Source organism: Electrona antarctica, assembly GCF_951216825.1.
Source record: "Electrona antarctica genome assembly, contig: scaffold_86, whole genome shotgun sequence".
Lineage (NCBI taxonomy): Eukaryota > Metazoa > Chordata > Actinopteri > Myctophiformes > Myctophidae > Electrona > Electrona antarctica.
The window spans coordinates 322,777-339,332 of record NW_027637549.1 but is presented as its reverse complement, the minus strand read 5'-3'; the positions used below and the strand labels follow the sequence as shown (position 1 = coordinate 339,332).

General features: G+C 46.7%; 1 protein-coding gene across 1 annotated transcript in view; it reads right to left on the bottom strand.

Annotated features, from left to right (window-relative positions):
- Nucleotides 1-16,556, bottom strand: part of LOC306918843 (unconventional myosin-Va-like) — a 111,555-nt gene that overhangs the window by 28,422 nt on the left and 66,577 nt on the right. The window contains exons 20-26 of the mRNA XM_079531697.1: nucleotides 15,197-15,353; nucleotides 13,851-14,090; nucleotides 11,766-11,924; nucleotides 9,418-9,510; nucleotides 5,285-5,378; nucleotides 2,242-2,366; nucleotides 1,301-1,396 (exon numbers count right to left, since the gene is read on the bottom strand). Of these exons, the coding sequence (XP_079387823.1) occupies nucleotides 1,301-1,396; nucleotides 2,242-2,366; nucleotides 5,285-5,378; nucleotides 9,418-9,510; nucleotides 11,766-11,924; nucleotides 13,851-14,090; nucleotides 15,197-15,353 (964 nt within the window). The remainder of the gene's footprint in view (nucleotides 1-1,300; nucleotides 1,397-2,241; nucleotides 2,367-5,284; nucleotides 5,379-9,417; nucleotides 9,511-11,765; nucleotides 11,925-13,850; nucleotides 14,091-15,196; nucleotides 15,354-16,556) is intronic.

The following is a 16,556-nucleotide window of genomic DNA, read 5'->3' as shown; positions in this document are numbered from 1 at the left end:
TGGACACGTCTCCTTCCTGAAATAACACCTTAACTTAACCTCACATATCTCTGTCCTAGAGACAATAACAACAGTAACAACTTAACGACACAACTTCATGATCATCAACATCACTTGATCACACTCTGCATGAGGGGGCAGAGAGAGAGAGAGAGAGAGAGAGAGAGAGAGAGAGAGAGAGAGAGAGAGAGAGAGAGAGAGAGAGAGAGAGAGAGAGAGAGAGGAGAGAGAGAGAGAGAGAGACAGCGGTATGTATTCACCACAGATCTAACAGACCTCCATGTAGCGGTATGTATTCTATTAGATCTAACAGACCTCCATGTAGTGGTATGTATTCAGATCTAACAGACCTCCATGTAGCGGTATGTATTCAGATCTAACAGACCTCCATGTAGCGGTATGTATTCTATTAGATTTAACAGACCTCCATGTAGCGGTATGTATTCAGATCTAACAGACCTCCATGTAGCGGTATGTATTCTATTAGATCTAACAGACCTCCATGTAAGACGGTCACATATTTCACCGCAACACAACCAGTGAAGTTGTTCACCTGATGGTGTGTAGAGGAAGGGGGAGGAGCCACCTGATGGTGTGCAGAGGAAGGGGGAGGAGCCACACGGTGTGTAGAGGAAGGGGGAGGAGCCACCTGTCTGTGTGTGGAGGAAGGGGGAGGAGCCACCTAATGGTGTGTGGAGGAAGGGGGAGGAGCCACCTGATGGTGTGTAGAGGAAGGGAGAGCAGCCACCTGTTTGTGTGTGGAGGAAGGGGGAGGAGCCACCTGATGGTGTGTATAGAAAGGGGAGGAGCCCCCTGATGGTGTGTATAGGAAGTGGGAGGAGTCACCTGATGGTGTGTAGAGGAAGGGGGAGGAGCCACCTGTCTGTGTGTGGATGAAGGGGGAGGAGCCACCTGATGGTGTGTGGAGGAAGGGGGAGGAGTCACCTGTTTGTGTGTGGAGGAAGGGGGAGGAGCCACCTGATGGTGTGTAGATGAAGGGGGAGGAGCCCCCTGATGGTGTGTAGAGGAAGTGGGAGGAGTCACCTGATGGTGTGTAGAGGAAGGGGGAGGAGCCACATGTTTGTGTGTGGATGAAGGGGGAGGAGCCACCTGCTGGTGTGTGGAGGAAGGGGGAGGAGTCACCTGTTTGTGTGTGGAGGAAGAGCCACCTGATGGTGTCTGGAGGAAGGGGGAGGAGTCACCTGTTTGAGTGTGGAGGAAGGGGAGGAGTCACCTGTTTGAGTGTGGAGGAAGGGGAGGAGTCACCTGTTTGTGTGTGTGGAGGAAGGGGAGGAGTCACCTGTTTGTGTGTGGAGTAAGGGGAGGAGTCTTCTCCTTCAGCGTAGCCGGAGCTCTGAGCGCTGTCGCTGAGGAACGAATCACGTCTCTCTGTGTCCTGCTCATTAGCATATCATTAGCATATCATTAACATATTAAACACTGTTTGGCATGCTGCTGTCGCTGAGGAACGAATCACGTCTCTCTGCGTCCTGCTCATTAGCATATCATTAAGGTCCCAGGTCCAACCCCCTCCTAATCCCCCCCACTGACCAGGTCCAACCCCCTCCTACAGACCACTGACCAGGTCCCAGGTCCAACCCCCTCCTAATCCCTCCCACTGACCAGGTCCCATGTCCATCCCCCTCCTAATCCCCCCCACTGACCAGGTCCAACCCCCTCCTACAGACCACTGACCAGTTCCCAGGTCCAGCCCCCTCCTAGTCCCTCCCACTGACCATGTCCCAGGTCCAATCCCCTCCCACTGACCAGGTCCCAGGTCCAACCCCCTCCCACTGACCAGGTCCCAGGTCCAACCCCCTCCCACTGACCAGGTCCCAGGTTCAACCCCCTCCCACTGACCATGTCCCAGGTCCAACCCCCTCCCACTGACCAGGTCCCAGGTCCAGCCCCCTCCTAGTCCCTCCCACTGACCAGGTCCCAGGTCCAACCCCCTCCCACTGACCAGGTCCCAGGTTCAACCCCCTCCCACTGACCATGTCCCAGGTCCAACCCCCTCCCACTGACCATGTCCCAGGTCCAACCCCCTCCCACTGACCAGGTCCCAGGTTCAACCCCCTCCTAGTCCCTCCCACTGACCATGTCCCAGGTCCAACCCCCTCCCACTGACCAGGTCCCAGGTCCAACCCCCTCCCACTGACCATGTCCCAGGTCCAACCCCCTCCTAATCCCTCCCACTGACCAGGTCCCAGGTTCAACCCCCCAGGTCTCCTGGAGTATCACCTTGATCTGGAGGTTCATGTCCTCCTGCAGCTCCAGATGTTCTCTGAGCAGACAGTGGTAGCGGCTCTGAGACTCCTCCAGATCCTTCTCCACGCGTTGGCTGTGCTGCACACTGGCCTCCATGTCTGAAAACAACCACATCATCAAAATACATGCTGCACACTGGCCTCCATGTCTGAAAACAACCACATCATCAAAATACATGCTGCACACTGGCCTCCATGTCTGAAAACAACCACATCATCAAAATACATGCTGCACACTGGCCTCCATGTCTGAAAACAACCACATCATCAAAATACATGCTGCACACTGGCCTCCATGTCTGAAAACAACCACATCATCAAAATACATGCTGCACACTGGCCTCCATGTCTGAAAACAACCACATCATCAAAATACATGCTGCACACTGGCCTCCATGTCTGAAAACAACCACATCATCAAAATACATGCTGCACACTGGCCTCCATGTCTGAAAACAACCACATCATCAAAATACATGCTGCACACTGGCCTCCATGTCTGAAAACAACCACATCATCAAAATACATGCTGCACATTGACCTCCATGTCTGAAAACATTATCATTAAATACACACTGTCCTCCATGTCTGAAAACATCCCTGTGGGCTCCCCCAGAGTCAGTGTCCAAGTGTCCTTGAGACTCTAAACCCAGAATTGCTCCTGATGTGCAGGTTGGTGCCTTGCATGGTTTCCTGTTATATTGTGTTTTCACAGTGTTATGAACAAATTAACAACAAACAGCCTGAAATTATGGTCTTTGTCTAACATCATTTCAGTGCCTAAAGCTGGGTAGCTCTCAAAGCCAGACAAATACCTAAAGCTGGGGACCTCTCAAAGCCAGACAAATACCTAAAGCTGGGTACCTCTCAAAGCCAGACAAATACCTAAAGCTGGGGACCTCTCAAAGCCAGACAAATACCTAAAGCTGGGGACCTCTCAAAGTCAGACAAATACCTAAAGCTGGGGACCTCTCAAAGCCAGAAAAATACCAAAAGCTGGGGACCTCTAAAAGCCAGACAAATACCTAAAGCTGGGTACCTCTCAAAGCCAGACAAATACCTAAAGCTGGGGACCTCTCAAATCCAGACAAATACCTAAAGCTGGGTACCTCTCAAAGCCAGACAAATACCTAAAGTTGGGGACCTCTAAAAGCCAGACAACTACCTAAAGCTGGGGACCTCTCAAAGCCAGACAAATACCTAAAGCTGGGTACCTCTCAAAGCCAGACAACTACCTAAAACTGGGGACCTCTCAAAGCCAGTAAACTACCGAGGCATCAGCCTAACTTGTATCACTGTGAAGGTTTACAACCGAATTATACTAAACAGGATACGGCATGCCATCGACCCTCTCCTGAGGGAGAACCAAAATGGCTTCAGAGAGGGGAGAACTACTGTAGCACAGATCTTGGCACTAAAAGAGAATGATTGAGGAGGTGAAGAAGGATAACTTGACTGCTGTACTCTGCTTAATCGACTTCAAAAAGGCATTTGACTCGATCCACAGAGGTACGATGGTGAAGAACCTTAAGTCCTACAGTGTCCCTCCCAACTTGCTCCGGGCAATAGAGACCATGTATGCAGGAACAAGGGCCATGGTGGTGACAGCGAGGAGTTTGATATTCGGGCTGGGGTAATGCAGCCAGGGGGACACCCTAGCCCCCGTCCTCTTCATCATAGTCCTGGACTACGCATTCAGGAAAGCCATCAGTGGACGAGAGCAGGATCTTGGCTTCACTCTAACACCAAGGAGGTCGGAATGACATCCCAAAGTAGTCCTGACAGACCTGGACTACGCGGATGACATCAACCTGCTCTCCGACAACGTGGAACAAGCTGAGGAACTCTTGAACAGAGTGGAGTTGGAGTGTGCCAATGTTGGCCTTAGGCTAAATGCCAAGAAAACTGAGGTTATCACCTATAACATCTCACCGGAACATCCAACAACAGGAGGCACTGTGCTGAAGGAAGTCAAGGACTTCAAGTAGCTGGGCTCATGGGTCAACTCAACAGAGTAAGATCTTAAGGTGAGGAAGGCACTTGCATGGAGGGCCCTGAATGGCATGACCAGTGTATGGAACTCCAATCTTCCCCGTCAAATCAAACTCAGCTTCTTCTACGCAACGGTGGAGTCTGTTCTCCTAAACGGCAGTGAATGCTGGACCCTGAAGCCAACTCTGCAGAAGTCCCTTGACGGGTGCTACACCAGAATGCTGCGTGCAGTACTTAACATCAGCAAGAGTGTACATGTTACTAACAAGACTCTGTATGAGGGATTACCAAGGGTGAGAATGAGACTAGCGGGACACTGCCAAAGGCATCAAGAACTGCCAGCCAGTAAACTGGTGTTCTGGGAACCCACACACGGGCAACGGTCACAAGGACGTCCTGGTCCTGGGACTGGTCCTGGTGCTGTGGGAACCAACACACGGGCACCGGTCACAAGGACGTCCTGGTCCTGGTGCTGTGGGAACCAACACACGGGCACCGGTCACAAGGACGTCCTGGTCCTGGTGCTGTGGGAACCAACACACGGGCACCGGTCACAAGGACTGGTGCTGTGGGAACCAACACACGGGCACCAGTCACAAGGACGTCCTGGTCCTGGTGCTGTGGGAACCAACACACGGGCACCGGTCACAAGGACTGGTGCTGTGGGAACCAACACACGGGCACCGGTCACAAGGACTGGTGCTGTGGGAACCAACACACGGGCACCGGTCACAAGGACTGGTGCTGTGGGAACCAACACACGGGCACCGGTCACAAGGACGTCCCACACTAACATTTATGTGTAGTATGTACTCAAGAACGATGCAGGAGCGCAAAGCACCAACGAACTGGCCAGATGTATGGAGAACCGGGAGGACTAGAAGAACTGGCGAGATGTATGGAGAACCGGGAGGACTAGAAGCGACGATGGAGGGCTCGTCTGAGGACGACCTAGAGATAGTGTTACACAGCATATTGTTACCGGTTGTATTGTGTTTCCACAGTGTTACACAGCATATTGTTACCTGATATTTTGAGTTTCTGTTTCTGAACCAGAGTGTCCAGATCGCTCTTCTGATCCTTCAGCACATTGATCTCTTCGTTCAGCTGGTCCACAACCTGAATGGTACAAAAACAAGGGTCAACTGACGCCCATAGGCTGTGAAAAGGGTCAAATTGACGCCTGTACGCAATGACAAGTTTGGGGATTTCAATGACGTCACACCATATGGAAGCAAGCATTGCCTAGCGATGGGAAGCTAAAAGAAGCTAACATACGGTAAATATAATACAATGACAATTTAGGCATTTATCAGACGCTCTTAATCCAGAGCCACTTACATTAAGCAAGAACAATACATCACATACATATAAAGTAGTTATCATGAAACATGCGTAAGATAAGAACGTAACAGTGGAATATCTATATAATGGAACCTTGCATGTATACTTTACAGTGCTATGTCTACATAAAAATGCTATAAGTCTGGATAAAAATGTCGGGCCTAGGGCAAGTGCTACGGGTTAAGATAGAGTCTGAAGAGGTGGGTTTTCAGACTACGGCGGAAACATTGGGAGTGAGTCTGTAGTTCTGACTGAAACGGGAAGTTCATTCCATAGTTTAGATTGGGAGTGAGTCTGTAGTTCTGACTGCAATGGGAAGTTCATTCCATAGTTTAGATTGGGAGTGAGTCTGTAGTTCTGACTGTAATGGGAAGTTCATTCCATAGTTTAGATTGGGAGTGAGTCTGCAGTTCTGACTGCAATGGGAAGTTCATTCCAAAGTTTAGATTGGAAGTGAGTCTGTAGTTCTGACTGCAATGGGAAGTTCATTCCATAGTTTAGATTGGGAGTGAGTCTGTAGTTCTGACTGTAATGGGAAGTTCATTCCATAGTTTAGATTGGGAGTGAGTCTGTAGTTCTGACTGCAATGGGAAGTTCATTCCATAGTTTAGATTGGGAGTGAGTCTGCAGTTCTGACTGCAATGGGAAGTTCATTCCAAAGTTTAGATTGGGAGTGAGTCTGTAGTTCTGACTGTAATGGGAAGTTCATTCCATAGTTTAGTTTGGGAGTGAGTCTGTAGTTCTGACTGCAACGGGAAGTTCATTCCATAGTTTAGATTGGGAGTGAGTCTGTAGTTCTGACTGTAAATGGGAAGTTCATTCCATAGTTTAGATTGGGAGTGAGTCTGTAGTTCTGACTGCAATGGGAAGTTCATTCCATAGTTTAGATTGGGAGTGAGTCTGCAGTTCTGACTGCAATGGGAAGTTCATTCCATAGTTTAGATTGGGAGTGAGTCTGTAGTTCTGACTGCAATGGGAAGTTCATTCCATAGTTTAGATTGGGAGTGAGTCTGTAGTTCTGACTGCAATGGGAAGTTCATTCCATAGTTTAGATTGGGAGTGAGTCTGTAGTTCTGACTGCAATGGGAAGTTCATTCCATAGTTTAGATTGGGAGTGAGTCTGTAGTTCTGACTGCAATGGGAAGTTCATTCCATAGTTTAGATTGGGAGTGAGTCTGTAGTTCTGACTGCAATGGGAAGTTCATTCCATAGTTTAGATTGGGAGTGAGTCTGTAGTTCTGACTGCAATGGGAAGTTCATTCCATAGTTTAGATTGGGAGTGAGTCTGTAGTTCTGACTGCAATGGGAAGTTCATTCCATAGTTTAGATTGGGAGTGAGTCTGTAGTTCTGACTGCAATGGGAAGTTCATTCCATAGTTTAGATTGGGAGTGAGTCTGTAGTTCTGACTGCAATGGGAAGTTCATTCCATAGTTTAGATTGGGAGTGAGTCTGTAGTTCTGACTGCAATGGGAAGTTCATTCCATAGTTTAGATTGGGAGTGAGTCTGTAGTTCTGACTGCAATGGGAAGTTCATTCCATAGTTTAGATTGGGAGTGAGTCTGTAGTTCTGACTGCAATGGGAAGTTCATTCCATAGTTTAGATTGGGAGTGAGTCTGTAGTTCTGACTGCAATGGGAAGTTCATTCCATAGTTTAGATTGGGAGTGAGTCTGTAGTTCTGACTGCAGTGGGAAGTTCATTCCATAGTTTAGATTGGGAGTGAGTCTGTAGTTCTGACTGCAATGGGAAGTTCATTCCATAGTTTAGATTGGGAGTGAGTCTGTAGTTCTGACTGCAATGGGAAGTTCATTCCATAGTTTAGATTGGGAGTGAGTCTGTAGTTCTGACTGAAATGGGAAGTTCATTCCATAGTTTAGATTGGGAGTGAGTCTGTAGTTCTGACTGCAATGGGAAGTTCATTCCATAGTTTAGATTGGGAGTGAGTCTGTAGTTCTGACTGCAATGGGAAGTTCATTCCATAGTTTAGATTGGGAGTGAGTCTGTAGTTCTGACTGCAATGGGAAGTTCATTCAATAGTTTAGATTGGGAGTGAGTCTGTAGTTCTGACTGCAATGGGAAGTTTGGGACATCGTTGGACAGTGTTGTCCCGGCTTTTTTAGTGAAGGTACTTCCTGCTTCCCTGCGTTGGCTGATCTGAGTGCGTGGGAGGGTTTGTAGAGTTCTATCAGACTTGCAAGATATGGGGGCCGTTGCTTTGAATGCCAGCATCAGACTTTTGTACTCTGTGCGGGCAGTGACTGGGAGCCAATGGAGGGAGCGGAGAAGGGGGAGGGGCAGCGACCGGGAGCCAATGGAGGGAGCGGAGAAGGGGGGAGACGTGTGAGAACTTTGGCTGGTTGAAGACGAGCTGCGGCATTTTGGATCAGTTGGAGAGGCTTAAGTCCACATGCCGATAGGACAGTGAGGAGGGAGTTACAATAGTCAAGTTTTGACAAGACTGTTGTCTGGATTAGGAGCTGGGCTGACTCCTGGGTGAGGAAGGATCTGATTGGCTGACTCCTGGGTGAGGAACGGTCTAATTTGTCGTATGTTATAGAGTGTGAACCTACAGGATCGAGTGACAGCTGTGATGTGTGTTTTGAACGAGAGCTGACTGTCCAGGACAACACCAAGGTTCCCGGCTGTCGGGACAGACGTTACCAGGGCGTTGTCTACGGAGATAGTTATAGCTCCCACATAGGACAGGACTTAGCTGTCTACGGAGATAGTTATAGCTCCCGCAGGGCAGGGCTTAGCTGTCTAAGGAGATAGTTAGCTCCCACATATTACAGGACTTAGCTGTCTATGGAGATAGTTAGCTCCCGCATATTACAGGACTTAGCTGTCTAAGGAGATAGTTAGCTCCCGCATATTACAGGACTTAGCTGTCTATGGAGATAGTTAGCTCCCGCATAGGACAGGACTTAGCTGTCTAAGGAGATAGTTAGCTCCCGCATAGGACAGGACTTAGCTGTCTAAGGAGATAGTTAGCTCCCGCATAGGACAGGACTTAGTTGGGAAGAAGAGAAGCTCAGTATAATAGTATTAATTCTGGATTATTACATAGAAATCAACAATGTATGAATGAATGAACCATTGTTTGTAAAGTGCTTTTAGCACTTGGAAAAGCGCAATTCATTATGATTCATTAAAAGACGAGAATATTTCTCGTATTGGCACAGGCAGGTTTAACCTCTATAGATCCCGACATTGGCATATATTGTGTTTAATAGAGTGTATATAGATATAGAGTATATAGAGATGTACCTCCTGAGCGTGCTCAGAGTAATAGAGTATATAGATATAGAGTAATAGAGTATATAGCTATAGAGATGTACCTCCTGAGCATGCTCAGAGTAATAGAGTATATAGCTATAGAGTAATAGAGTATATAGATATAGAGTATATAGAGATGTACCTCCTGAGCATGCTCAGAGTAATAGAGTATATAGCTATAGAGTAATAGAGTATATATATATAGAGTATATAGAGATGTACCTCCTGAGCATGCTCAGAGTAATAGAGTATATAGATATAGAGTAATAGAGTATATATATAGAGTATATAGAGATGTACCTCCTGAGCATGCTCAGAGTAATAGAGTATATAGCTATAGAGTAATAGAGTATATAGATATCGAGTATATCGAGTAGTACCTCCTGAGCATGCTCAGAGTAATAGAGTATATAGCTATAGAGTAATAGAGTATATAGATAGAGTATATAGAGATGTACCTCCTGAGCGTGCTCAGAGTAATAGAGTATATAGATATAGAGTAATAGAGTATATAGATATAGAGTATATAGAGATGTACCTCCTGAGCATGCTCAGAGTAAGCGACGGCCGCCGCCTCCAGCTCGTTCTTCTCCCTGGTGGCCTCGGCCAGCTCGTGGCGGAGGAACGCCACCTAGTGGTGGAACAATGTCACCGTCATAATAACATTACAATGTTACAATAACATATAATAACGATATAAACATCCGTTATAACTGGGAGGAACGCCACCTAGTGGTGGAACAATATCAACGTCATAACAGTGTTGATTTCGTTGACTAAAACTAAGACAAGAAATGTTCGTCGACTACCTTTTCCCACTGACGAAAGCTCAACGGAAACTAAATGAAAACTAAGCTATGATGCCTAAAACTAAGACAATTTCATCAACAAATAAAAACTAGACTAAAAGGTTAGGAAGGGACTAGGTTAGGAAGGGACTAGTGGACAAGAGATCCAGTATAAGTCATGATTTTACACTTGGTTGCATGCTGAAAATAGCCGATACAAGCTTGTAGATCGTCTATTTTCAGCAAGTGCAAAATCAGTCATTACGACGACATCAAGGTCCGCCAAAATACATTTTAGTCGACTAAATCAACTGTAGATTTACTCGACTGAAATCCTGTGATATTCAGGTGACTAAAACTAGACTAAACACTAAGACATTCCAGGTGACTAAAACTAGACTAAACACTAAGACATTCCAGGTGACTAAAATGTGACTAAAACAAAATTAAAACTATTCAAGAGACTAGGACAAAAAACTAAAATAAAGATTTGCTGCCAAAAACACTGCATTATAATAATAACCTCACAATGTTACATAATAACGTTGTATAGAGCGTTGCAGCCCCGCCCCCTCCAGGGACCCGGAAAATAATCCCCCGTTCATTTTCATAATAGACTTTTCAAAAAGTATTTATTTAAAGACGTTTACGCTGCGGACAAATCATGACAATAAACCATTTTTTTTTGGGCCAAACAAAGAATTAGAAAGAATAAAAAAAACGGCAGGTTTACAACACTGTTTTTCTTCTTTGTAATTATTTGTTTGGTCCAAAATATTGTGTTTGTTTTCATGATTTGTCACGACTCGAGTTGGCTTCGTACGACGTTTAAAAGTCAAAGTCATACGATTTGTCTCACACGTTACCGCAGTGAAATTTGTTCTCCGCATTTGACCCATCTCTTGGAGCGGTGAGCCGCAGCCAAGGAGCGGTGAGCCGCAGCCAAGGAGCGGTGAGCCGCAGCCAAGGAGCGCTGAGCTGCAGCCAAGGAGCGGTGAGCCGCAGCCAAGGAGCGCTGAGCTGCAGCCAAGGAGCGGTGAGCCGCAGCCAAGGAGCGCTGAGCTGCAGCCAAGGAGCGGTGAGCTGCAGCCAAGGAGCGCTGAGCTGCAGCCAAGGAGCAGTGAGCTGCAGCCAAGGAGCGGTGAGCCGCAGCCAAGGAGCGGTGAGCCGCAGCCAAGGAGCGCTGAGCCGCAGCCAAGGAGCGGTGAGCTGCAGCCAAGGAGAGGTGAGCCGCAGCCAAGGAGCGGTGAGCTGCAGCCAAGGAGCGGTGAGCCGCAGCCAAGGAGCGGTGAGCCGCAGCCAAGGAGCGCTGAGCCGCAGCCAAGGAGCGCTGAGCCGCAGCCAAGGAGCGGTGAGCTGCAGCCAAGGAGCGGTTGAGCTGCAGCCAAGGAGCGGTGAGCTGCAGCCAAGGAGCGGTTGAGCTGCAGCCAAGGAGCGGTGAGCTGCAGCCAAGGAGCGGTGAGCCGCAGCCAAGGAGCGGTGAGCTGCAGCCAAGGAGCGGTGAGCTGCAGCCAAGGAGCGGTGAGCCGCAGCCAAGGAGCGGTGAGCCGCAGCCAAGGAGCGGTGAGCTGCAGCCAAGGAGCGGTGAGCTGCAGCCAAGGAGCAGTGAGCCGCAGCCAAGGAGCGGTGAGCTGCAGCCAAGGAGCGGTGAGCCGCAGCCAAGGAGCGGTGAGCTGCAGCCAAGGAGCGGTGAGCTGCAGCCGTGCCGTGCTCGGGAATCATTTGATTAGTAGATTTGACCCCCCGATCCAACCCATTGATGCTGAGTGCCAAGCAGGGAGGCACTGTCTGGTGCTTAAATAAATACCTTTTGAAATGTCTATGGGAAAAATGCATTGGGAATCATTTCCTGGGCCCTGGCGTCGTCATGGAAGGGGGCGGGACTGCGGCGCTCTATAGGCTGTTAATTTAGTGGCCATTACAAATAAAAATAATGCACATTAACATAATGTACATTAACATAATGCACATTAACATAATGCACATTAACATAATGCACATTGCACTTGTGTTTTCATACGTTATGTAGAAATAACGGGACTGCGACGCTCTATAACTGGGATGAACAACGCCACCTAGTGGTGGAATAGAACGTCACCTCGTTGACCAGCGCCGGCAGCCTGTCCTCCAGCCGCGCCCGCGACTCCCGCTCAGACACGCGCAGCGCCTCCATCTCCCTGAGCACCGCGTCCATCTGCACCCCCTGGTGGCGGTCCGCCAGCGCAGCACGCTCTGCAAGATGGAGGCCCTCCTTATGCTGGGGGGGGGGAGAGAGAGAGAGAGAGAGAGAGAGGGAGAGGGAGAGGGAGAGGGAGAGAGAGAGAGAGAGAGAGAGAGAGAGAGAGAGAGAGAGAGAGAGAGGGAGAGGGAGAGACAGAGACAGAATTTATTTTATTAGAAAATACGTATATACACGTCCTCAGTACGAAAGCTGTTAACACATTCAACTGGTGGACCCTGTGGAATCTACCCCACGGACCGCTGGGGGTCCCCGGACCACACTTTGAGCACCACATAGCACGCATCAGGATGCGTTTAAACACAGAGGACATCTACATGTACAGAGACTACATATAAACACAACATTAGGCCTCACTCAGACCTTCACAACAGATTGTTGTATAGCTGATGCATGAGACTTATTTACTGACGCAAGCTCGCAATTCATTTCCAATCGGAGTCACATGGTTTGACACAACATTGTTGTTGTATGAGGGGGTGGGGGGCAGTCGAAACACAGCCGAAAGCCGTACAACACAAATGTTGTGTCAAACCATGTGACTTCCATTGGAAATGCATTGGGGCAAGATGTAAACAAACCCTTTCTTTACATCTAGCATGCATCAATGTTGTATGCTAGTTCGAAAGGTGTGAGTGAAGCCTTAGACTACATATATACAACATTAGACTACATATAAACACAACATTAGACTAAATGAAAACATTAGGGGTGCGTTTGGTATCACCACACCGGAGCACACTCGCCTATTAGTTAACATTGTACAGTCTCTCTTAGAGAGCTGTTTCCAACGTGCCCTAAAACACAACATATAAAGGTAGTTTCTAGAATAACTACATCATTCTAAACAGAAGGAAGCAGAAAACACAGGTTTTGAGCTGTTATTTAAAAATAGCAGAGGTGTAGTTTATCTGTTATTTAACCCATTGAGACCTGAGAGCATAACATAATAAAGTGGTTAATAGAAGAGATCATATCAGACCTGTAGTTTTGTGGGAGTTTGTAGTTTTGTAGTTTTGTGGGAGTTTGTAGTTTTGTGGGAGTTTGTTCGAGTTGACGTGGAACTAACTTTAGTCTGGATGCCGTTGAGGCAACGACACGGTCATGTGACACCCCAGAGTGACCAAACAATGACCCATGTCAAAACAATGGACGTTTATTACAGCACACACACACACGCAGGCACGCACACACGCAGGCACACAGACACACACACACACACACACACACACACACACACACACACACACACACACACACACACACACACACACACACACACACACACACACACACACACACACACACACACACACACACACACACACACACACACACACACACACACACGCACAGACACAGAAAGTGACAAAGAAAGTTATAGTTTTTTATATATTTTTGCATTAATATACATTTTTGAAATGTTGACCAAACCTGCCTGCCAGCCACGCACGCACGCACGCACGCACGCACGCACGCACCCATTAAGACCTGAGACCAGATTCTACAAATGTTTTCCAAATCGTGACAGTGTTCTAAAATACTTATTTGCGTACCTGCTTGTCTATCTTGTTAAATATAAGTAAATGTTTAGTATACTTATTTGCGTACCTGCTTGTCTAGTCTTGTTAAATATAAGTAATGTTTAGTATACTTATTTGCGTACCTGCTTGTCTATCTTGGTTAAAGTTAAGTAATGTTTAGTATACTTATTTGCGTACCTGCTTGTCTAGTCTTGTTAAATATAAGTAAAGGTTTAGTATACTTATTTGCGTACCTGCTTGTCTAGTCTTGTTAAATATAAGTAATGTTTAGTATACTTATTTGCGTACCTGCTTGTCTAGTCTTGTTAAATATAAGTAAAGGTTTAGTATACTTATTTGCGTACCTGCTTGTCTAGTCTTGGTTAAAGTTAAGTAATGTTTAGTATACTTATTTGCGTACCTGCTTGTCTATCTTGCGCTGCAGCTGCATGATCTTGTTCTCCATTCCCACGTTGAGTTTCTTGAAGTGTTCGACGGAGCGCGCCTCCGCCTTGAGCCTCCGGAGCTCGCGGCAGGCTCTCCAGCGCCTCACGCAGGCCTGCAGCAGAATGACGGCGCCGACGTAGCGAGCGCAGCGCCGGCGCGCCAGCCAGCCGCGCACCACCCTCTGGAGGAGCACCGCCTTCTGCTCGTACACCAGCTGGAATTAATTAATCTATGTTAATTAATTAATATAGGCAATGATCACCACCTTCTCATACACCAGCTGGAATGCACACATGTTAACACCTTGGGAGCCCAGAACGGTATAAGGCAGACCGATGTGATGGATGTAGGATGATGAGGATGTGTTGGATGTAGGATGATGAGGATGTGTTGGATGTAGGATGATGAGGATGTGTTGGATGTGTTGGATGCAGCTCAAAGTGAACTCAGTCCAAAAAAAAGTCCATTCTGTTCTGCTCATTATCTCTAACATAAAGTCCATAGAGTTCATTATCTCTAACATAAAGTCCATAGAGTTCATTATCTAGGGAACATCAAGTCCATAGAGTTCATTATCTAGGGAACATCAAGTCCATAGAGTTCATTATCTCTAACATCAAGTCCATAGAGTTCATTATCTAGGGAACATCAAGTCCATAGAGTTCATTATCTAGGGAACATCAAGTCCATAGAGTTCATTATCTCTAACATAAAGTCCATAGAGTTCATTATCTAGGGAACATCAAGTCCATAGAGTTCATTATCTCTAACATAAAGTCCATAGAGTTCATTATCTAGGGAACATCAAGTCCATAGAGTTCATTATCTCTAACATAAAGTCCATAGAGTTCATTATCTCTAACATAAAGTCCATAGAGTTCATTATCTAGGGAACATCAAGTCCATAGAGTTCATTATCTCTAACATAAAGTCCATTCTGCTCGGTGCAGAGCTTGTTGGAAGTGTGACTTTGAGGACATTTTGAATCCAAGGTGGGGGCCCTGGCCCAATAGGAGCCCTTGAAGGGCCCCTATTGGCTCAGGGCCCCCGTGCACGTGAATCCAAGGGCCCCTATTGGCTCAGGGCCCCCGTGCACGTGAATCCAAGGGCCCCTATTGGCTCAGGGCCCCCGTGCACGTGAATCCAAAGGCCCCCATTGGCTCAGGGCCCCTGTGCATGTGCACCCTCGTCACAAGCCATAATCCGTAAATGCTCACAATGCACTCATATCATATCCCAAAACGAGTATGGAGTAATAGTAATAGTAATGCTAACCTTAGCGTTGTTTAGCTCGGTAGCAGCAGTAATAGTAATGCTAACCTTGTAGTAGCGTTGTTTAGCTCGGTAGCGGCGGTAGCAGCACTGGATGCTAACGGCGGCAGAGCGCTGTCTGCGGTAGCGTTTCCGTGCCAACCACATACGAACCGTCCGCTGGAGGAGCACGGAGGCGTTGGTGCGCCGCATGAGCCGCGCCAGGCTGCAAAGGAGTTAAATAATAAACATTAGTCGCACCAGACTGTAAAGAGTTAAATAATAAACAACATGAGTCGTACCAGGCTGTAAAGAGTTAAATAAACAACATGAGTCGTACCAGGCTGTAAAGAGTCAAATAATAAACAACATGAGTCGCACCAGGCTGTAAAGAGTTAAATAATAAACAACATGAGTCGCACCAGGCTGTAAAGAGTTAAATAATAAACAACATGAGTCGCACCAGGCTGTAAAGAGTTAAATAATAAACAACATAAGTCGCACCAGGCTGTAAAGAGTTAAATAATAACACAACATGAGTCGCACCAGGCTGTAAAGAGTTAAATAATAAACAACATGAGTCGCACCAGGCTGTAAAGAGTTAAATAATAAACAACATGAGTCGCACCAGGCTCTAAAGAGTTAAATAATAAACAACATGAGTCGCACCAGGCTGTAAAGAGTTAAATAATAAACAACATGAGTCGCACCAGGCTGTATAGAGTTAAATAATAAACAACATGAGTCGCACCAGGCTGTAAAGAGTTAAATAATAAACAACATGAGTCGCACCAGGCTGTAAAGAGTTAAATAATAACACAACATGAGTCGCACCAGGCTGTAAAGAGTTAAATAATAAACAACATGAGTCGCACCAGGCTGTAAAGAGTTAAATAATAAACAACATGAGTCGCACCAGGCTGTAAAGAGTTAAATAATAAACAACATGAGTCGCACCAGGCTGTAAAGAGTTAAATAATAAACAACATGAGTCGCACCAGGCTGTAAAGAGTTAAATAATAAACAACATGAGTCGCACCAGGCTGTAAAGAGTTAAATAATAAACAACATGAGTCGCACCAGGCTGTAAAGAGTTAAATAATAAACAACATGAGTCGCACCAGGCTGTAAAGAGTTAAATAATAAACAACATGAGTCGCACCAGGCTGTAAAGAGTTAAATAATAAACAACATGAGTCGCACCAGGCTGTAAAGAGTTAAATAATAAACAACATGAGTCGCACCAGGCTGTAAAGAGTTAAATAATAAACAACATGAGATGCACCAGGCTGTAAAGAGTTAAATAATAAACAACATGAGATGCACCAGGCTGTAAAGAGTTAAATAATACATTTTATGAATATAGTTCTAAACATTGGAACTATCCCATTGAGACAAAGCGGGGTGCTGTGGGCTATAGTTCCAAACA